General features: G+C 35.2%; 1 protein-coding gene across 3 annotated transcripts in view; it reads right to left on the bottom strand.

Annotated features, from left to right (window-relative positions):
• KIAA1958 overlaps positions 1-23,510 on the bottom strand; it is a 170,841-nt gene that overhangs the window by 21,091 nt on the left and 126,240 nt on the right. Inside the window, exon 3 of one of the 3 annotated variants that reach the window (XM_079926293.1) lies at positions 21,921-22,004. The exons of 1 other annotated variant lie outside the window; for it this stretch is intronic. In XM_079926293.1, coding sequence (XP_079782419.1) covers positions 21,921-22,004 — 84 coding nt within the window. Of the gene's footprint in view, positions 1-9,898; positions 22,005-23,510 lie in introns of those variants that run through there. One more of the 3 variants, XM_079926291.1, reaches the window with a different exon arrangement.

Here is a 23,510-nt window from a genome sequence, read left to right as displayed (position 1 = left end):
CCCTATCCTCCCCCTGAAAACAGACTTAATTCAGAAAACCAAAGAAAAAATTTAAAAGATAGATACATATATTTGAGAGGATAATGCATCCTTAAAACAAGAACAGCTTTCATTGTAGAACAAGGAAGATCCTGGAAACTTTAAATGATTGAAAAAACATATTTTAAAAATTCTGAGAAGAGCTGAGTATGAGAATGAACACGGCTAAAGGACAAATTAGTGATTAGGAAGGAATTTTCCCTGAAGGGCAGGCAAAGTAATAAAAAAACTGATAATTATGTGAGTGAAGTTAAGAAGCATGGAAGACAGACTATGGAGAAACAAAATCCATCTTATAAGAATTCAAGAGAAAAGGTTATAAGAGGATAGGATAAAATAATCAAAGATATAATATATGAAAAGTTCTGTTAATCAAAGAAAGATTTTAATCTTTAGGGTGTTAAGGTTCATAAACTGTCAAAGAGACACACTGAAAAGACACATATATAAACATATCTTGGTGAAATTTCCAAAATCTAAGAACGAAAAGAAAATTCTATAATCTTTCTGGTAGGGGGGAAAAAGCCATCAGCAGAATAACAAGAATTAGATTTTTCATCTGTGATACTAAAAAACAATGACTCAGTCTCCTCAGAGCTGTGAGGGAAAAGGACCATAAGTGAAGAATTCTAATACCTAGCTAAAGTATCATTCAAGGCAAAAGAAAGATATTTTCAGTCATGAAAGAAGTAGCATCCAAGCACCCTTTCTTAAAAAAAAAAAGTTAGTCGTGGATATTTGCAAACAAAATGAAAAATGAATCAAAGAAAGGGAAAGATACTGGGTACAAGGTATAGTAAGAAGCAAAAAATTACTTCTAACACTGAGTAATGTAGCAAGTGAGCTCAACACAATTGTTAAGAAAAGACTGTGAAAAGAGATGGGGTGTGATAGAACAAAATCTTGAACTAAAATTCCCCATAATTTCAATAAAATAAGGGAAAAGGGGAGAGGAAAGATAGAAAAAATATGATTAAGAGCTCATCCTCTTTGGAAAGGATAAAAAGCAAAGAGGAAAAAAGAAGGGAGAGATTACCAATGTTAATTAATTTTTATATTAAAAATATGTGTTTAAATCTGTTAAAAACAAAAGAAACAACTATTAGAATGGATATAGGATTTTCAAGTAAGAGTAAATAAAGGAGTATCAGCAGAAAAAGAGTTAAAAACAAAAATCCAACATCTGCAATCTATCAAGCAAAACTTGGGACAAGTTAACAAACAAAATAAAGAACCAAGAAAGAAAGTATGATGTAAAGAAGACGTACATATGGGCAACAGGCACATGAAAAGACTCTCAGTAACACTAATCGTCAGGGAAATGCAAATCAAAACCACAATGAGATATCACCTCACACCTGTCAGAATGGCTCTTATCAAAAAGACAAGAAATAACAAGTGTTGGTGAGGATGTGGAGAAAAGGGAACCATTGTGCACTGCTGGTGGGAATGAAAATTGGTGCAGCTATTGTGGAAAAGAATATGAAGTTTCCTCAAAAAATTAAAAATAGATCTACAGTATGATCTAGCAATTCTACTGTTAGTAGAAATTCAATCTAGTCGAAGAAAACAAAAACACTTATTTGAAAAAATATATACAACCCTATGTTCATTGCAGCACTATTTACAATAACCAAGATATGGAAATAACCTAAGTGTCCACTGATGGATGAATGGATAAAGAAGGTTTCTCTGTGTGTGTGTGTAATACTACTCAGCCATAAAAAAAAAAGGTAATGTTGCCATTTATGACAACATAGATGGACCTTGAGGGTATTATGCTAAGTGAAAAAAGCCTGTGAAAAACAAATACTGTATGATCTCACTTATATGTGGAACCTAAAAAGCAAAACAAACAAGACAAAAACCAAAACCCAGACTCATAGATACACAGAACAGACTGGTGGTTGCCAGAGGGGAGGGAGGTAGGGGGGTTGTGAAATGGGTGAAGGGGATCAAGAAGTACAAACTTCTGGGGGACTTCCCTGGTGGCACAGTGGTTAAGAATCCGCCTGCCAATGCAGGGGATACGAGTTCGAGCCCTGGTCAGGGAAGATCCCACATGTTGCAGAGCAACTAAGTCCTTGCACTACCACTACTGAGCCTGTGCTCTAGAGCCCGTGAGCCACAACTACTGAGCCCGCGTGCCACAACTACTGAAGCCTGTGTGCCTAGAGCCTGGGCTCTGCAACAAGAGAAGCCACCGCACTGAGAAGCCTGTGCACTGCAATGAAGAGTAGCCCCCACTCGCCACAACTAGAGAAAGCCCATGTGCAGCAACGAAGACCTAACGCAGCCAAAAGTACATAAATGAATAAATTTATATTAAAAAAATAAAGTACAGCATGGGGAATATAGTCAATAATATTGTATTAACTTTGTATGATGACAGATGACTGTGGTGATCATTTTGCAATGTATACAAATGTTGAATTACTATCTTGTACACCTCAAGTTAATATAATATTGAATGTCAACTATACTTCAATTTAAAAAATGTTGTCAGTCTACATAAGAAACAAAACTCAGCTATATATGTTCTTTACACATAGGAATTAATAGGGTATAAAAGTTGAAAGCAAAAGAATAAAAAAAAAAAGGGTATACCATGTGAACAATAAAGAAAGGAACGCTGGCATAGCTATACAGTATCAGACAAAACAGACTTTAAGGCAAGAAGCATTCATTACCAGAAATAAAAAGAGATGTTTTAAAATTCAACAGAGAGATACAACAATCCTAAATTTGTATGGACTTAACAATACAGCCTCAAAATATAAAAAGCAAAACTTGAAAGAATTTAAAAAAGAAATAGGCAAAACTACAACTAAGGTTTTAATACATCATTTTACATACCTGACAGAACAAGCAGACAAAAAATTGTACAGATATAGAAGATATGAATGATGCAAGCAACAAACTGGATGTAATTGATATACAAAGAACAACATAACAATGGCAGAATAGACATTCTTTTCAAAGGTACATGATACTTTTTTTAAAAATTGAAATATAGTTGATGTATAATATTATGTTAGTGTCAAGTGTACTACATAGTGATTTGACAACTGCATACATTATAAAATGATCACAAAGTTATTACCACATTACTGACTATATTCTTTATGCTGTATATTACACCCCTGTGGCTTCTTTGTTTTATAACTGGGGTTTGTACCTCTTAACCTCCTTCACCTATTTCACTGCAGCCTCTATCCTCCTCCTCTCTGGAAGCTACCCATTTGCTTTCTGTATCTATGAGTGTTTTTGTTTTTTGTTTGCTTGTTTGTTTTGTTTTTAGATTCCACATGTGAGATCACACGGTATTTGTCCTTTTCTGACTTATTTCACTTAGCATAATATCCTCTAGATCCATCTATGTTGTAGCAAATGTCAAGAATTCACATAACCCTTTTACAAAAATAGAAGTGCTAGGACATAAAGCTAGTCCTCAACATTTCAAAAGATTAAGTCATTCAGAATGTCAGTAGAATTTTTAAAAATCAGAGGGAATTAGGAAATACTTCAAAATGAATGATAATGACAATATAATGTGTCAAAGTTGTGGGATGTGGTTATTACAGTGCCTACAGAGAAAATGATAGCATTAAATTCAGAAGAAAGATTGAATATCAACTATACCAGGAAATTATAAAAAGAGAAACAAATACAACCCCAAAAATAAAAAGAAGGAAGCAGTACACATAAGAACAGAAATCAATGAAATAGGAAATAAACTTACAATAAAAAAAGTAACACTGGCTTCCCTGGTGGCACAGTGGTTAGGAGTCCACCTGCTAATGCAGGGGACACGGGTTCATGCCCTGGTCGGGAAGATCCCACACGCCACAAAGCAACTAAGCCCATGCGCCACAACTACTGAGCCTGTGCTCTAGAGCCCGCAAGCCACAACTACTGAGCCCGCGTGCCACAACTACTGAAGCCTGCGCGCCTAGAGCCCGTGCTCCACAACAGGAGAAGCCACCGCAGTGAGAGGCCCGCACACTGCAACGGGGAGTGGCCCCGCTCGCCGCAGCTGGGGAGGGCCTGCGTGCAGCAATGAAGACCCAACACAGACAAAAATAAGTAAATAAATAAATTTATTTAAAAAAAAAGTAACACCAAGAGATGGATTTGAAAGACTAACAAAATTAACAAACTATTAAGAAAAAAAGAAGAGTCTGTGCAGTTCAAACCTGTGTTGTTCAAGGATCAACTATAATGCCAAACCTAAAACTTCTGCTAGAGAATAGAAAAAGAGGGAACACTATCCAATGTCTTCTATAGGGCAGCATAACTTTTCTATAAACATACGACAAGAGTAACACAATAAAATTACAAGCCAGCACAGCTCATAAACACAGACCCAAAATCCATAACACAAAATGAGCAAATTGAATGCCTACCTCACACCTAAACAAAAAAAGCAATTCCAAACTTATTACCTAAATGTGAATGGTAAAACAATAAAGCTTCTAGAAGGAAACACAGGAGGCCATTTTTTTATTACCTTGGGGTAGGTATATACTTTTAAACAGAACATCAATATTATTACCTCAAAAGTGAAAATTTGATAAATTGGATTTCATTAAGATTAAAAAGACATTTATCAAAATGTACCATAAGGAGAGTAAACAGGCAAGTCATATATATAGTGGGAGAAAATTTTTGAAGTGCATATAATTGACAAATCAAATAGAAGGCAGATAGTCCAATTAAAAATGGACAAACTTGAATGGGCACGGCATAAAATAAGAAATATCATTTATATTTCAGGAAATATAAATTAAAATATACTCATCAATATGTCTAAAATAAAAAACAAAATATGCAAATATCTAGTGTTGATGAGGGTGTGGAACAACAGGAACACTATTACTCAGCTGGTAGGACTGTCGATTTGGCCACTTTGGAAACCAACTGGCAGCAACTACTCAAGTTGAACAAACACACATTCTATGATCCAGCAATTCTACACCTAAGTATATACCACACAGAAATGTGTACGTGTGTACTAAATGGCCTGTATATATGAGTGTTCACAAAAGCATAATTAATAATAAATAGGGACTTCCCTGGTGGTGCAGTGGTTAAGACTCCATGCTCCCAACGCAGGGGGCCCAGGTTCGATCCCTGGTCAGGGAACTAGATTCCACAGGCATGCCGCAACCAAGAGTTCGCATGCCACAACTAAGGAGCCGGTGAGCTGCAACTAAGGAGCCCGTGAGCTGCAACCAAGGAGCCCGCCTGCCGCAACTAAGGAGCCCACATGTCACAACTAAGGAACCCACGTGCCACAACTAAGGAGCTGGAAAGCCACAACTAAGGAGCTGTCAAGCCTCAACTAAGACCTGGTGCAACCAAATAAATAAATATTAAATAAATAGCCCCAAACTGGAAATAACCCTATGTCCATAAATAGCAGAATGCATATGAAACTGTAAAATATTTATACAATGAGTTATTACATAATAAAGGAGGAATGGGCTACTGGAACAAATCATATGTACAAACATGGATGAATCCCACAAACACAATGTTAAGGAAAAGAAGCCAGACACAATAGAGTACATTGAAATGGTCCATTTATATAATTCAAGAACAGATGAAAATGACTCTATGGTGAAGTAATATAGTGGATACCTTAGGGAGATAACAAAGGGAGGAGGCCACACGAGGGAAACTTCTGGGGTTCTGTCTTCCTCTGGGTGGTTACAGCAATACGTTTGCTTCATAAAAATTTATCAAGTTGTACACTAATGATCTGTGCACTTTTCTGTTTTAAAATTCAATAAGAAAACTTTACCCCAAATCCTTAAAATTAAAAATGTACAGGCATATCTCATATTGCAGGTTGTTTCCACAATAAAGCGAATATCGCAATAAAGGTACACAATTTGTTTGGTTTCCCAAAGTGAATATAAAAGTTATGTTTACACTACACTGTAGTCTATTAAGTGTGCAATAGCATTATGTCTAAAAGAACAAATATACAAACCTTAATTTAAATGTACTTTGTTGCTAAAAAATGTCAACCAAAGTCTGAGCCTTCAGCGAGCTGTAACCTTTTGGCAATAGTGACATCAAAGATCACTGATCACAGATACCATAACAAATATAATGAAGAAAATATTTGAAATACTGCCAGAATTACCAAAAACATGACACAAAGACATGAAGAGAGCAAATGCTGTTGGAGAAATGGTGCTGATACACTTGCTTGATATCGGGTTGTCACAAACTTTCAATTTGTAAAAAAATGCAGTATCTGCAAAGCTCAATAAAGTGGACTGCAATAAAACGAGGTGTACCTGTATATACAAACTTAATAAATGAAAAGTTATACCATGTACCTGTATGGGAAGGCTCAATAATATAAAGATTTTTAACTTCTTCAAGTAATCTTTAATTCAATGTAATTCTAATTAAAATCTCCCTCTTTGTTGTTACTTGTCAGGTTGATTCTAAAATTTATCTAGAGAGTAAATGCATAAAAAAAGGAAGGCAATTTTGAAAATAATAACTGGCAGGCCCTGCCCTGAAAGATAAAAACATGTACTATAACACTGCAATAATTTCAAGTGTTAAGTTCTGGTAAAGAAATAGACAAATAGATTAATGCTACTGAATAGTCCAGAAAAGGTCTGTGTAAATACGCAAACTGAATATACAGTCACCCAGGACCTGCCCCACCCTGACCCCCACAGATACCAAAATCCAAGGATGCTCAAGCCCCATATAAAATGGCCTAGTATTTGCATACAACCTATGCATACACTCCTGTATACTTTAAATCATCTCTAGGTTACTTATAATATCCAATACAACGTAAGTGCTATGTAAGTAGTTGCCTGGCAGAAAATTCAAGTTGGAACTTTCTGGGATTTTTTTTTTTTTTGATCCGAGGTTGGCTGAACCTGCAAATGTGAAACCCACAGGTACAGAAGGCCAACTGTATAATAAAGGCTCCAATTAAAATTGCTGGGGAAAACATGGACTCTTCAGTAAATGCTTTAAGAGAATAAGCTATTGAGTTGGAAAAACAAAAACAAAGCAAATAATGTAAAATAGATAGCTAGTGGGAAGCAGCCTTATAGCACAGGGAGATCAGCTCGGTGCTTTGTGTCCACCCAGAGGGTGGGGTAGGGAGGGAGGGTGGGAGGGAGACACAAGCAGGAGGAGATATGGGGATGTATGTATACGTATAGCTGATTCACTTCGTTATAAAGCAGAAACTAACACATCATTGTAAAGCAATTATACTCCAATAAAGATGTTAAAAAATACAAAAAACAAAGCAAATTTAGATTCTTATTTCATATGACAAGCAAATAACACATTTCCAAATGGATCTATTTTCAAAAAGCTGTTTCCATAAAGAAGACAATTTTCATGATTTTGGGAATAAGGAAAGCCTTTCTCAGTCTGACACAACCTAGAGGTGTAAAAATAGATTAACAAATCAGACATAAACATTCAAAAGTTCTGTACTGAATAAATTTTAAAAGACAATAAATAGTCCTGGAGAAAATACCTATAACAAAGTGACAAAGTCCATATGAAAAGGTTCTCCAAATCAACTGGAAAAGACAGGCCCAGAATATGACACGCAATTATTCAAAGAAATACAAATAACAAAAAGCAATAGTAATCAGACATTATAATCAAAATAGGATGTAATTCATTTGTTAGATTGGCAAAAATACAAAAAGGTCCATATCTAAAGACTGCCCTAAGATATGGGGGAACTTGCAGTAGTATAGAAAAAAATTTGCAAAAATACACATCACACTGGTTAATAATGACTTCTCTGGGATTTTTAAGTTTTACAATATTAATGTATTATTCTTGCAAATTTTAAAAATCACTAGGACTTTAGAAATGTGTATGTAGGAAAAATAAATTAAATGTTCTTTTTATTTGACCCAGGAATTCCTCTTTTAGAAATCTATCCTAAGGATTTAACCAGAGATATGTACAAAAATGTATGCTCAAGGGTGTTCTTTAAGGCAAATTTATAAAAGTGAAAAACTTGAAACAAACCCAAACCAACAAAAGAATTGTAAAATAGATTTTGGTACAACTGTGCAGTGAAAAACCATGTAACCATACAATTATCACATTTTCAAAGGCTAAATACCTTTTAAAATGTAAAAAACAGTAAAAACAATTTGACTACAATTTTTGAAGTACATTTATGCATAAAAAATTCCAAAATAAAACAGGAAAACATTAAAAGTTGTTATTTATGTGTAGTAAGATTCCTGTGATTTTTATTTCCTATTATTAGTTTTTGCCAAATTATTCACAATGAATATTTATTTATTGCCTTAACGTTTTTAAAACATTATAAATTTTAATAAAGAAAATGCTTTTTGAAAAAACAATAGTTCTGGGACTTCCCTGGTGGCACTGTGGTTAAGAATCCACCTGCCAATGTAGGGGACACGGGTTTGATCTCTGGTCTGGGAAGATCCCACATGCTGTGGAGCAACTAAGCCTGTGTGCCACAACTACAGAGCCCGCGTGCCACAACTACTGAGCCCGCGTGCCACAACTACTGAAGCCCACGTGCCTAAAGCCTGTGCTCTGCAACAAGAGAAGCCACCACAATGAGAAGCCCGCGCACCTCAATGAAGAGTAGCCCCCACTCGCCACAACTTGAGAAAGTCCACGCACAGCAACAAAGACCCAATGCAGCCAAAAATAAACAAATAAAATAAATTAAAAATCCTTATTAAAAAAAAAGGGAGCATTATTCAATACAAAAGACTGGAGAAAGTAAATCAAATTCAAAAATAGTAGAGTGAATCAATAAAAATAAAACAAATTAATGAACTGGAAAAGATATAAATTGGGATAGATAAAAAATGAAAATATGTAATCTTTGAAAAGACCTATAAATTTGACAAACTTCTAGCAAATATGACAGAAAGAAAGAGAGAAAGAAGAGGAAAGGAATCCCGCGCTCCTAGAGCCCGTGCTCCACAAGAGAAGCCACCGCAATGACAAGCCCGCGCACCGCAAGGAAGAGTAGCTCCCCACTGGCTGCAACTAGAGAAAGCCCGTGCACAGCAATGAAGACCCAACACAGCCAAAAATAAATAAATAAATAAATTTATAAAAAAAAGAAAAATAGCTCAGTCTGAAAATGTCTGCTACCAAATTCAATGTTTTTTTTTAACACATCTTTTCGATGATATATCGCCAACGTTAAGTATTTAATACATATTAGTCATTTTTAGTCACTTAAAGTTTTCTTAGAAAAGATTATCGTTAATAAATAAAAAATAAATAAAACTTTTAAAAAAAGAAAACATTTTCTGACTTGTAGGGTGAATATTCCTCAACTTGAATTCTAATATTTTTCCCTAACTGGAAAAATAAAATTTGTTACATTTTAAATGTATAATTTGTAAACACATTTGAAGATCAGGTCCTTGTTTCTAAAGTACTAAAAATACAAACTAAGCTATAACCATTTATAAAGTAGTTTTAATACAATTTAAAGTATTATAATACAAAAATACAGTAATTATTTCTATTTGGAATATTCAGCTTTCTATGGATAAATACTTTGGGAGACTATTCACAAACATGAAAGAAATTTATTTGCATTTCTGCAAAATAACTGTGAGAGAGAACGTTATATTTTCTGGGGTTTTAATTTACTTTTCTTTATTAAATAACTTTAATGACACAACAAGGATGTCTGAAGTTAATAATTATAATCATTTTGAACAACCATTCTTATTCTGCTCAAAGAGCACTGTCAAATGTGTTAAATGCAACAAATATCACATGGAGAATTTATCTGACCGAAAAGATTTTCCTAAAAATGAGGAAGTCTGGAACCTGACATCTACTTAGCTTGGTATGACTTTACACAAATGGCTAACAGAGCTCCACAGATGGACAGAAAGACAGAGTTTGCAGTGGAGCCTTCTGCTCCACTAACAGGATTTTTAGGCCTGGGGCTCCAGGAAGCATATGATTAATTAGCTATAAATGCCTTCCGAAAGTGTCTTCCCTACCTATATGCTGTGTCTGAGCACTCACATGTAGAAATGCTTCTCATTCCATGATTTCCCCCTCCTCCGTGGTTAGGAGAAAACACCTGACATGGGCTGCTTTACTCAGTATGCACTGACTATATCCTGAGGCTAATGCACTGTGACCAGGACAATTTTTTTTTAAAACATGGTTTAACTTGTCTTTTAAACTGTTTGTTGCAGCTACAAAAATCAGCCAGCTTTGCAGTACCATTTATTGAATGAATGAAGACTGGTCATACCCAAATACAGACAAAATACTGTGATTAAAACATGCTCTCATTATAGAGACATCACTGATACTCATTAGCTGATTTTATTGGATTGTTTTTCTTGTAAGTTTTAGGCTGTACCAACAAATACTGGAAACAATAGAAAAATCACACTACATTAGAGGCAAACATTATCATACAACAGAATAAGCCACTGGGACATAAAACTAGAATTTTATTTAGAGCACAGGTACACAGACAAATATGAAGCAAAAACAGTGAGCTGATAAAGATGAAAACATCTTGGTGTAAAAGATCAGTGAGCAGCAAAATAAAAACGAAACCTATAGTATATTCTTAATAACAAAAAAGTTCTATCGTATTATTACAAATATCAACTGGCAGAAGATTAATTAACCAAGAGTATCACAGTCACACATTTTAAATATTAACAGAAATTTCCCTCCATTTCAATACACCTTTCTCTTCTTTCTTTCACACATTATAATTGTAGCAGCTTAAAAAGAGAATTTTAAAAGTGAGCAAGCACACATATGCTTTTTTCATGTAAATCAGTTAAAAGCTACGTGGCCAGAAAATATATCAAATTGACTATCAAAAAGGGGGAAAGTAAATCCATCTTCAAAGAACAGTATCATATTTTTTCATAAAATTTTTCTAAGTATCGATTGTGGTGGTTATATTTCTAAACAGATGCCTAGTGTTAAATTATACTGACCAAATTGGTAAATCGACCTTTTTATTCCCAATTAACTTCCAAGTGGTAGAATAAAAGGAATTTTAAAATCATTCTTATAAGAAAGATGGAAGGGAAGAACTTATTTAAGTTGTATACAGCATTCATTCTATGAAATCACCGAAGTTCCTTAACAGATCAATGAGTCTCTAAATGTGATTGTGTTGAATCCAAAATGCTTCTAGTCATTATCTACCAGTTTTCAGGCCTATGGGGTTACAAGTTATGTTTTCGGATTACAACGAAAATGTACAAACTATGAGGCTAATCTGGCAAATCTATGTCTAATTTCAGCAGTGAAAAAAAGGTTAAGGTCATGGTGGAAACAAACTCTAGAAACTAGAAACCTAATAAATATATATGTATTATTTGATTAAAAAATTGCCCTAGGCATAAAGGCCTCAGGACATACAAAAAGTACAAAAGACCCAAACAGGGTAAATAAACCCAAGAGCAGGATTCAAATAAATGTGTCCATTACTATCTAATAGAAACTGTTAATCATCATATCAGGACATATCACGCCATAATCTTTGGTGTTCAAAATATAAAAAGAATTGTAAGTACAAAGATCTTGCCTGAAAACTTCCAATGCAGGAACAAAGAAATATTTTAGTGTCACTCTGGAAGCCACTGGACAAGGGCGGAACTTCTTTAGAACATACATAATTGTATTTCCTTTTATTGCTTTGTCACCTCCATTGAGGGGCAAATGTTTAAAGCATATTCTGGAGAAAATGCTCATAGTTAAAATATGCCTTTCTTTTCCTGTAAGCAAAGATGTGGCAGGGGCCTTGAATTCATTTTAATATTCTTAGAATTAAATCAGCAATTTCAGAAGCAATGTTTCCAAATACAGCATTGGCTGCCACCATATATCTGACAGTCACACAGAAAGCCTCTATGTAACTAAGGAGACTGTCCCTTTATTAAAAGAATCTTATAAACTCACTGAACAGTCAGAATGAAACCCTGCATTACGTGAGTTTTGGAATGCTGGAAGGAAGAGCCTGCTTTTCTTAACATTTTATGATATTTCCCTTCCATTCTGAGTATACATGTATAAATAAAGTATAATGATATTTTCCCCATTTAACAAAGTATAGTAGAATTAATCCATTGAGATAATGTTCTCTCTAATGTCAGAGTTTGCTTGGAATTGCTGAGGCAAGCTGGAAACACCAGGAAGCAAACTAAAGACAGGTAGGCATGAAAAAATTCTGATGGTCATAAGGCAACCAAATATGTTAAGTAAGTCTACGCAAATGCTGAATATAAAAGTTAATATTTGGGAACTCTGAGGTTTCCATGGTCTCATAAATAAAATGAAAATACTAAATATTCTTATTAAATGCGATTTAAACAATACGCCATGATAACCAACAAAGATAATGTATGTGCCTCATAGTCTTCTGTTATTACATTGTTCAACCTAAAATATCTAGATCAAGGGAAATTATGCTGCTACATTGTCATTCTATTGAATTTCTCAAGTATCAGGGGAAAAAAAAGATTTAAGGGGGGAATATTAGGAAAGTTCAGAATTCTTGCTTTCTCTTTTTGCAAATGTTTCCCTTTCAAAGAGTTGGGGAAAGTGCAGAAGGAAAGCTGACCTGGAATCATACATATGAAGCAAGATTTTGAAGTTGGCATCACTTGACAACTATAACATTTCCTTCTGTAGAGGCCACTAAGTGCTGGTTCAAAATATTAAACAGCTAAGTACATACTTTCACAAGTCACACAAATGTTGACCGGCACAGCCTCTTAGCACAGTTTTTCAGTTTAACTACAATAAGTGATAGCAGCAATGGTTAACAATTCCACATAAATACCACAAACACACATATGAAAGAGCACCTAAAACATGCAAAATCTCAACAGCGACATCACTGAATATACACAATGCATAGAAATTGTAATGGTTTTTGGCAAGATGGTGTTTTTTTTTTTTGTAACAAATACTTTATAAAACAAAAGTTCTTTTGTTATAAACGCTATTTAAAAAGTTGTAATATAATGAACTGTAGATATAAAAGTTCACTTAATCTGAGTGGATTAATACTAAGATGAACCTGCTACTTTATCCAGTATAAATAATCAATTATAAATTAATTTCTAGTGGAAGTATGTTAAGGTATTTGATTTATAAAATTTAAGAATTACAGAAAGTAAACAGGCATAAAAATCACTTAAATACAGTATGCACAATTACTGTTAGGATTCTATATTGCTGATTCTTCCTAATTCTACTTACCACAAATAAATAAACTATGCCAAAGCATTTTCAAAGCTCTTTGAAATGAGTGTATGATGGTAAAAATTTCTAATTCCAGTGTAATACAAAGAACATTAGAAGTCTAGTGAAATTCAACACTGAATTCAAGACATATAATTCCACTGTACCTTTTTAACATCCTAGAATTTCATCTTTTTTCTTCAACTATGATCTGGTAAACATAATTTATAAAATAAAAATTTGTTAGATTTAAAAAATACTTGTTTGAATTGCTTTTTAGAAGAGTAAGCTGGGTAATATAAGAATTTACAAATAGTTTGTATTTCTATGTCTTCCTGCTGTAGGTTTCTTTCTTTAGTTCTCATTTTCTTTCCCCTTCCTATCTCTAAGTAAATTCACTTCAGAAACATCCTAATTACATTGACAGAAATTTAATCCTTTTGATTGAAAATGTTCCAAACCTTCAAGATGATTTTTTATACTTTCCATAGACTAAAAAAGGGTATAGTACACTGTATTCAAAACCAATAATATAGATGCTATGTAGCTGGGTATTCAAAAGAATACCACTTTAAATAAAAAGTTACTTTTCAGTTCATAATCTATAACTGGAATTCATATACTTGAAAACTGTAGTTTGTTTCCCCTCCAGAAATGAAAACAATATAAATGGAGAAGGCTGAGACCTGTTCCTTAAAATAAAAGGTGATTACAGTTAGAGATTATCCCATCAAATCTCAAAAAGAAGTTGCTAAAAATTAAGGTGTAACATTACACAATGAAAAAAAGTTCACGTGCAAAATAGCCTATTTGGAAACTGGCAGCTTGAATCTAGTCCTTAATAGAAACTTGTTTGAGAGCTTAAAACACTATTAAAATTTTCAAAACAAGGATACCCCTTCTTACTCAGTGGGAAGGCAGGGTTGTTTTTCCTCCCTAAACCCTACCTATGGACTGGAAGTCAAGGTGCCTGGATCCTAGTTCTGGCTCTGATTCTAACAAAGTGTGTGCACCTGGGCATCCATCTAATCTCTCTGGGACTGATTCTCTCTTCTATAAAAGAAAAGGGATGGATTAGATTAGATGTTTTGAATCTTATTTTCCAGCCTGGCACACATGAAGGTTGTGATAGAGGTAGTAGGTCATTCAGTCTAGTGAGTCTCAAAGTAGGAAGGTAGGGGTATAGGGAACATGAGAATTCCCGGGGGATCTGTGTTTCAGGATGTGTTCCCTTTGCGATCTCCATCCATCTCTGCCCTCCTTGCCTCCTCCCCCCAAGAAGACATGGTGACTCCTATTCTTCACAGCACTGAAAAAAATCACTGGGCTAGATGATCTCTTAGGTCTTTTCCAGGTCCAGCCTCTATGATTATAATTCACTCAACAAAGATGATGGTTACTTTAATACTCTGACCTATTTTTTTTTTTTTTTTTTTTTGCGGTACGCGGGCCTCTCACTGTTGTGGCCTCTCCCGTTGCGGAGCACAGGCTCCGGACGCGCAGACTCAGCTGCCATGGCTCACAGGCCTAGCCGCTCCATGGCATGTGGGATCTTCCCGGACCGGGGCACGAACCCGTGTCCCCTAAATCGGCAGGCAGACTCTCAACCACTGTGCCACCAGGGAAACCCTAATTAATATTCTGATCAAATTAGTACTCTGACCTAATTAAAACTGAGTCTAATTCAACAAAGGCATGGTTTACATAAAAACTCAATTTAAATGTATTAAAATGCTTTCTTTTAAAAAAATAATGCAATCTTCAGTACCAAATTAGGTCTTTTCTTCAGCTTTGGCAGGCCCAATTAGTCAATTTATAAACAGGATGGAGTATGAGAAATTTTGTTTATCTTTCTTTTCTCTGCTTAAAAAAGTAAAATCAGAGTTGTTGGCAGTTTACCAATATCATCCTCTCTTTTCTGTTTTTATATCAGTAGAAATACACCAACCACCAAAGGATGATATATGCAGTACATTTCTTTACCCCAGTTATGTTCTATGGCAAGGATCTCTTAAAATCACTCTATCTTCATCACTTTGCCTTATGAAAACCTATGTATTCATATCATCTCGGCCGGATCCAATGGGGAGGAGAAGCAATTATTCGAATACCATGCATTAAGGGAAAAACAACAAAAAAACAATTGAGGATGCCCTTGCCAATGATGTATTTCTTAATAAGTAACTATCTACATCATATCATATGGTAGATTTGTGGAGATATATCTTGTATAAAGGAGTTCTGTTTGAGAAAAATCTTTTAAACTGATTGATACAGAACTTAATTCCTTAGATTTATAACTAGTTTTTCAAGAAGGAACCTTTTAAAAAATACCTTAATGTAATAAATTATCATATACTCCCCTTGATTTTTTCCCCTAGGCTTAGCAATTTATTTCCTTTATTACATGGTAGAGACTATTTATTTATAGATGTTAAGTATTAAAGCTTTGTTTTGGCTAGAGGAATAAAGATCAAAGTGCTCTTTTCCTGTAGATAAAGAAAACCAAACAGAAGAAGGCTGATTGAAATCAGAACTGTTTGTCTTTTAATATCTAAAACTGTAGAGATAGTCAAACTAGAAAAAATCTGAATGGCTTTAGTTGATCTCTAATACTGAGAATCATAAAGATACTATTTCCCCCCAAAAGCTTTCTGTTAAAAACAATCTCGACTGATTAAAAAACAAAATAATAACAAAATCCTCTATTAAATAATTTGCTGGCACCAATTTGCAGAGAAGACCAAACTCCCTGGCAGATCGGCAATCAATATTCATACCTGGTGGATGACTATATCAGCTTCTAGGCTTAAGAGAGGTATTTCCTCTGCCCAGAACCTCCCTCTTCTCTGTCTGAATTATAAGGAACTCTTTTGAAATAGGATTTTTGGTTTATATGGGGTAAAAACAAAGGACAATCATTTGTTAAAAAAATATAATTAGGGACTTCCCTGCTGGTCCAGTGCTTAAGTGGTTAAGATTTCATGCTTCCAATGCAGGGAGTGCAGGTTCGATCTCTGGCTGGGTAACTAAGATCCCACATGCCGTGCAGCACAGCCAAAAAAAAAAAAAAAAAAAAAACCATATATATATATATATATATATATAAAATTATTTGTCCATATACACATTCACCTCCATGACAAAATTAAGAGTTCTTTAAAGAATGACACAAACTTTTGCTCTCTACTCATGGCGAAGGGGAAACAAACTTTGCTGAATGTTCCATCTCAAAATAACCACAGTTAGGGGGCCTATATAATTTTATGCTGACAAACATGCCAGGGGATGGCACTGCTCTCAGTCAATTCAGAGTTGAAAGAATATTGATGATTTTATTATACAAGGGATTCCACTTACAATTTATCACTTCAGAGAATCTAAAGAAGCACAGTAAATCACTTTGTGAACAGGCAGCCACAGCAGAAAAGGTTAGTGCGTAATGGTAGCTGGATATAGTTTCAGATCCTGATACCCTTATGTATTAAGTAATGTAGGCAACCTATCTGACTTCTCTGGATTTCCTCATTTATAAAAGAAATAATGATACTTACCCTCACAGGACTATTGTAAGAATTAAGTGAAACAACTTACAAAAGCACTCAGTACCATGGTACGTTGTAAGTACTTAATAAGTGACACTCATTGATGACAGTCTGCACATTCTTATGCATTGTGCATCTATGTGAACACAATGGATGGTGTAGAAATGGCTTTACCTTATTACTGACTTTAAAACAGGCTCTAAAAGATCCTCCACAAAATACTCAAAGCAGTATTACGTATTCTACAGCAAACCAACATATTCAATGGCTAAATAATGGACAAACTGTGTGAGTAAAAATTTGAGAAACTATGCAAAATAGTATTGGCAGATAGTTTTTTGCTGGGCTCTCAAAAATGAAACCAAACTTCTATTACAGTATCTTTTATAAATGTTTTGAAAGCAGGAACTATTTTGTATATCTTTGTACCCCTCTTAGTGTCTAGACACTAGGTGTTCAAATATTTGTTGATAGAACTATAAATTTTCATCTCAGTGAAGTCATCTGATTTCATGGCATCTAGAACCTAAGCCATATGACTTAATTCGATGAAAGTATCAGCTAACCATGACCTAGTTGAAAAACCAGAGACCTGATCTATACTAGAAAACTTTCAGACTATTCTTTTGTAGATCAGGAAGTGATTTAACATGGGGAAAATTTAACACAGGGAAAACTAACTATAATAAAAATATTTTAAGTACCTGATATATTATAAATCATATTCAGACCACCCCTACTAACTATGATAACAGATGGACTCTTAAGAATAAGCTCTGTTGGATAAACAACCTGACTCTCTCTAACCTCTTCAAGTATTATGTTTTTTTTTTTTAAACTGCTACCATCTATGATTTTCAATAGCCAGGCACTCCCATGAATATAGAAGAAAAACAATTATGCAGCTTATGTCATCCAAATGCTGACAGATGGGTTTGGCATTTTTGTTGTAGACAGTGCAATACTTCCAGAGTCATGTGAGGGGCACTGTGGAATTTCTTACATGACATTACATTGACCTTAAAGCGTAAACTGCAAATACAGTTTTATTGTTTTTGTATGAACCACAGGATTGCCTGGAAAGGCAGCATGTTCAGTTATAGTGAACACCTGCCGGACTGTTGAATTTTTGCTAAAGCACATACACGATTTTGGCATCAACCACTGCCGCAGTATGGATGTAATTTTTTAAAAAGTTAAAATAGCAAATAATACATATGGTATCTGGCAGTAGTATATCCTCAGTATTGTTTGTACAAAAACACAAAATTTAGAGGTAGTTGCCACTAATTTTTCATAATTTAATTATCCCCAAGAGTTACAATAATTCAGCTAAAATTCTACCAAGCCATTCTTCGTAAAACAGTTTTCTAAATTTAAATGTCACAACGTTCCTATTTGGTTTGAGTTATCAAAGCAAAATATAAATAAATAAAAAATAATTCACATTCTCAATCTGCGTTCTTCTAAATGAAACTGCTATAGGATTAAATAAGAGAGAGATTTTCAGTTTAGTACCTCAATATACACAAACAGGAATTCAAAATTTCCCAGTTCTGCTTTCTCAGTGCATACTGACTAACCTTCTTCCCCATGACAAACTTACTTTGCTGTCAAAAACAAGAGTTTTTATGCAGAAACAAAATGCACAATCACATTTTAAATGTTTTACAGAAATCTTTTTTTTAAAATGAGAGGTAACCTATGTTAAAAAAAAAAAACAACTTATTTTTAAAACAGAGTTCTTTCACAGTAGGCTGTCATGTGCACTTCTGAGCCCATTACAGGGTAAGAAGAGGAAGGTTTTGTTAAGATAATTGGAAGAATGAGGCTCTGTGGTTCAAAATGACCAGAAGAGGGGGGACGAGGGGACACTGTGTGCCTTCATGAAAGATCACTCAGCCTTCCTTTTAATCAGACAGACTTGAGAGATGGGAAGGCACCATGTCCTCATCTCCAGCTCAAATCACTGGAAACTAATTACGGGTTGGAACTCAGAAAGGTAAATAGAAAAAACTCTGGAGTCAGATGACAGTACCATCTCCTTAGCTATAACCTGCTACATCTTGATCTCAACATAAAATGGAGATAATTAATCTTCTTTTCAAAGTTGTTGAAAGGATTAAAGACCATGTATACAGAAATAAATACGTATGTATTGAAATGTCTGAAGAAATATTTACTAAAATATTAACAGTGGTTATTTTTGGCTGGCAGATTTATGAGTACATATTTTGTTTTCTTTATGCTCATCTGGATTTTCTAATTTTCATAAATTAGTATTACTTATATAAGTGGTGCATGTAAGTCACTTAGCACACACGGTGCTGGCACACAGACTGGCTCAAAAATGGTGGCTACCATCATTATTAATACAAAAAGATAAAAGCAAAGTATCCTGCTCTTTCTTCTTGTTTCTGGATGCCTCTCTATGGAAGGAAAGTCATGAAATGAAGTAGATTGCATAACACAAAGGCCACGGCAGACTTCCCACTCCTGAGCCAAAGGAAAGGTCACAGCTTATTAGAGTAATGGGTCTTTATGTGTTTATGACTTAGTGTTGGGAAGAGCTGCCTAGCCATGGGAAAGCTCAGCTAACATGATGATTTAGCAAAGCAAATCAAAATGAAATTTGTCCTGGTCTGGTACAATAAATTAAAACATAAAATACCACCTAGCTTCCTAGCTAATGTGAATTATGAGGATGCTCTGAAGAACAAATACTTCCCAAATGAACGCCCAGATCCAACAAAGTGATTAAGATTTGGATTTTTTTTTAATGTGTTAATGATTATACAAGATAGGAACCTAGCTCATCTAAATTATTTTATTATTGAAGTATCTCAACTAATAATTCACCATAGGCTTGAAAATAAAGACCTTAGAAAAACCACCACAGAGAGTTGTTTAACCAAAATTATAATTATTATAATTGCAGGATTATCACACATAAATGCATTTGTATTTACTGTAGAAGAAACTGCACATTTTCAAGGTTTGAATTCAGCTAAATTTGGTAACAAAATGTTGTTACCTAAAATGAGTGTCAATATTCCTTTGATCTCAACTACAGAGTCAAGTAATCCCCTAGGGAAAACAGACTGAAGTTCAATGCTTATAAATAAATAATTCAGGGGATTTGAGCTTTGAAGAGTATGAGGTTTTTGTTGTCTTGACTAGTGCTTCTAGATTTTTAGTAAGACTTTTCCATTCTCTACTTTCTCTTTATGTTTGATATACAATCTAATGCTTGGGAGCATTTTCAAAGCTTTGGTAGTTTTAAATTTCTTGTAAATCTGATAATCAAACTTCATTTACATTGATTTCTTAGAAAACAAAAAAAAAATTCTCTCCAGGTTCAAGCACAACAGTAAAAATGAGCTAGTAACAGTCTTTTTTGCCATAATATTGGACTTCGCATATTATTTTAAAATTATATAGCTTCCAAAGAGAATGGCACCTTTATTCCCTCCTTCTACCCTCCTCTGCCCCCAAAAGAAGTTAGCTAAACATCTAGATTTTCATAAATTGCAAAAAATGAGGCACAGAGACTAAAATCTAATTATGCTTAAAAAAAAAAAAGACTGTAAATAATTTTTCTAGCTTATACCAACATTTTCTTATTCTGGATCTGACAGTTTTGTGTAAGCAGTAAAGTTAATGTTGTCTCCTCCTGATTAATGCAGAATTTTAAAAATTAAAAAAATAATGCCATTTATTAAGTAGACTAAAAATGAGAGGTGGGGTGGGAAGGAAAAGCAGGAGTTGAGGACACAAGTGTCTAGGCTGACTTTCAGTTTCCTTTTTGATAATTTTTTTAAAAAATGGAATTCTTTCTCTACTTTGTGTTGCCTGAGAACCACTATGGTTTTGTAAAGTCTATAACAGTAATTATATTTAATCACCACGAGTACATTTGTTTTAAGCCCATGAATACTACGTTAGTAATACTAAACTATCTCCATTGGCTTATTTGTAAAAAGAAAAATATATTATATATTTATATTCTTATAAAGTTAACACTGAGGGCCGAGGAAAGGGAACGAGAAGCAGTGTTTAATCACAGTTTCTCTGGACTCAATAACCAGACTGGGGTCTTGCTCAAGCCACCTGGTCAAGCAGTGTCTGAGGAAGAGTCATAGGAGGCAGAGACGATGAAATTGCCGCTGTTGGAGTGCCCGGCCACTGACTGGGCGGCCTGCTGGCTCAGATTGTTACAGATAAGCACCAGCTGGTTGCTCTGGGCCTCGGACAAGGTGCTGCAACTCTGATACACGCTGAAGTTGGTTTTCCTGCCAGGGATGTTCCCCTTCTCACACATGGTCTTCACCATCTTGGCCAGCTTGTTCTTGCCGAGGGCCTGGCAGTTGTACCAATGCAGAGCCGCCAAGTTCACGACCGGCTTAATGGACAGGTAGAAAGGGGCATCCTCATAGCGCATAGCAGGAGGACGCCGTTGGGCATACTCCTTATAGTCTTGTATGGGGCAGGTCTGTGGAGCATGCTGGGTGGCATACACACGGGAGTCTGTCCCCCCTCTCTTGGTTTTGGCATTTAGGTCACCAGTGTCTTGACCCATCCACTCCAAGTACTCCAGCCCCGTTTCTGTTACCCGGAGCCGAATATCACCCCACTTTAAGGTAGACCCGTGGAAGCCCGTACAGTGCCCAAAAGCTTTTGTGTTGTTGAGCCAGACGAGGTTGAGCAGACCCTCAGGGTTATAGCGGCTTAGCAGTCCCCTTTTCCGCAGAATGAGCTCATCAGCAAAGGTGAGCTTCATGGACTTGTGTGGCTTATTTCCTTTTCCTTTGCAGCGGAGTTCAATTTGCTTCTGTTTCAGGGCCTCTTGGGAGCGCTTGAATTCCTTATCCCTGGTGATACTGTAGCCATACCTGTGTTCTTTTAGGTACCGTTCAAGTCCACACTGGTAATTGGCCAAGCTGTTGGGTTCATACTCGGATCCATCCTTCTGCCTGGCATCCACAAAGAAAGAGGCCAAGTAGGCATCCAACTCCTTGCAAGGGATGACATAAATCTCTCTTGTTTCAGAAGGATACTTGGAGATGAGGAACTCCCGGAAATTGCGGAGCGCGGTCTGCGTGCTCCGGATGGTTTTCTCATTCTGCTCCCTGCTGAGCTCAGCTGCTCTTTCATCCTGGTCTGCAACAAATTGGGGAGGGGAGGGATAAAGAGGGTGTTGATGAGTTCAGACAATGCACTTTCTACTCTGAAATAAAGTTTCCTTTTATAATGAAAAAGAGAAAGAAGGAATCAATTTTACAGAGATTACTAATAAATGTTATTTACATACCTGTTGCATTATAATAGCCAACTTCAGTTTCACAAATGATGTACTAGACAAGAGACGGCCCACTACAATCAAAATGAGCTTCTCATGTCATTGGCACATAGTTTAGTGCACGAAGATTTGTGGAAAGAGTGGGATTAGAGGCAGCCTTCGTTTTAGGAAAAAAGACAGAGGTGTGCTATTTACCCTAATGCAGTGCGCGAGGGCCCCATCAGAGCAACACACGTATTTTAAATCACTTCATTTGTGAAACCAGAGGTTGTACTGGTTCCATTTTATTGAATTAAACAAAAATATTCGAATCTGTTATTTAGCATTATCTCTAGAGATCTATATTTAAAAATTACTAAATAGATCATTTACAGCAGTTAACGAGACACATTCTACAGCAATTCATGTAAACGTGGTTTATAAATATTCTATATGTAATTGCAGGGCAGTTTATAATAAGTGGTAAAAATATTTTGTGTTTTGCAAAATGAAAACAGACTCATAAATACAGAGAACAAATGGGTGGCTGCCAGACAGGAAAGAGGTGGGAAGGTGGGGCAAAATAGGTGAACGGGATTAAGAGGTACAAACTTCCAATTATATAAATAAGTCACAGGGATATAATACACAGCTTAAGGAATATGGTCATTAATACTGTAATAACTTTGTACAGGGACAGATGGTTACTAGATTTATTGTGGTGATCATTTCATAATGTATGCAAATGTCAAATAATTATGTAATACACTTGAAACTAATATAATATTGTATATCAACTATATTTCAACACAAAAAAACTTGGTGTTTTGGGAAAGTAATGAGGATAAAACTTCACAGCTATAAAGACAGGACAATGAAATTTGAGTAAGGCTATTATAGTCAAGATGTAAGGAAGGGGTATGTCTCTTGGATAGTTTAACTTTATTACTTTATTATTTATATTTTGCCACCAAAGACCGGAGGTGCCTCTTTCCATTATGGATCACCCATAATTAAGTAGTGTTGCTCTGGAGTAGTGGTTCTCACATTTTAGTGAGCTTCAGAATCACTCAGGATGTTCAATCAAAATCAGATTCCTCTATGCTCAGGATGAGGTTCAAGAGAACACACTGGGAGAAAAAAGATCTAGTGCTTATGGCTTATGAAGGAAGCCCTACTCTGTTTTACTAGATTTTTTTCTTTACAATGATTAAATTCAGTGATATCATTTAAATGATTTTCTCTCAGTAACATGTAATTTAAATTTGGGATGTTAACATTAACAATAAAATCATTTTGTCAAAAATGACCACAATTATGTCAGACATGGTCTGGGTGGAACTCAAAAGAGAAATTCTAAATATGAAATTACACAATAGAAAAAACAG

Source organism: Stenella coeruleoalba, assembly GCF_951394435.1.
Source record: "Stenella coeruleoalba genome assembly, chromosome: 7".
In the NCBI taxonomy this organism is placed as follows: domain Eukaryota; kingdom Metazoa; phylum Chordata; class Mammalia; order Artiodactyla; family Delphinidae; genus Stenella; species Stenella coeruleoalba.
This window is presented reverse-complemented; position numbering and strand designations above follow the sequence as displayed.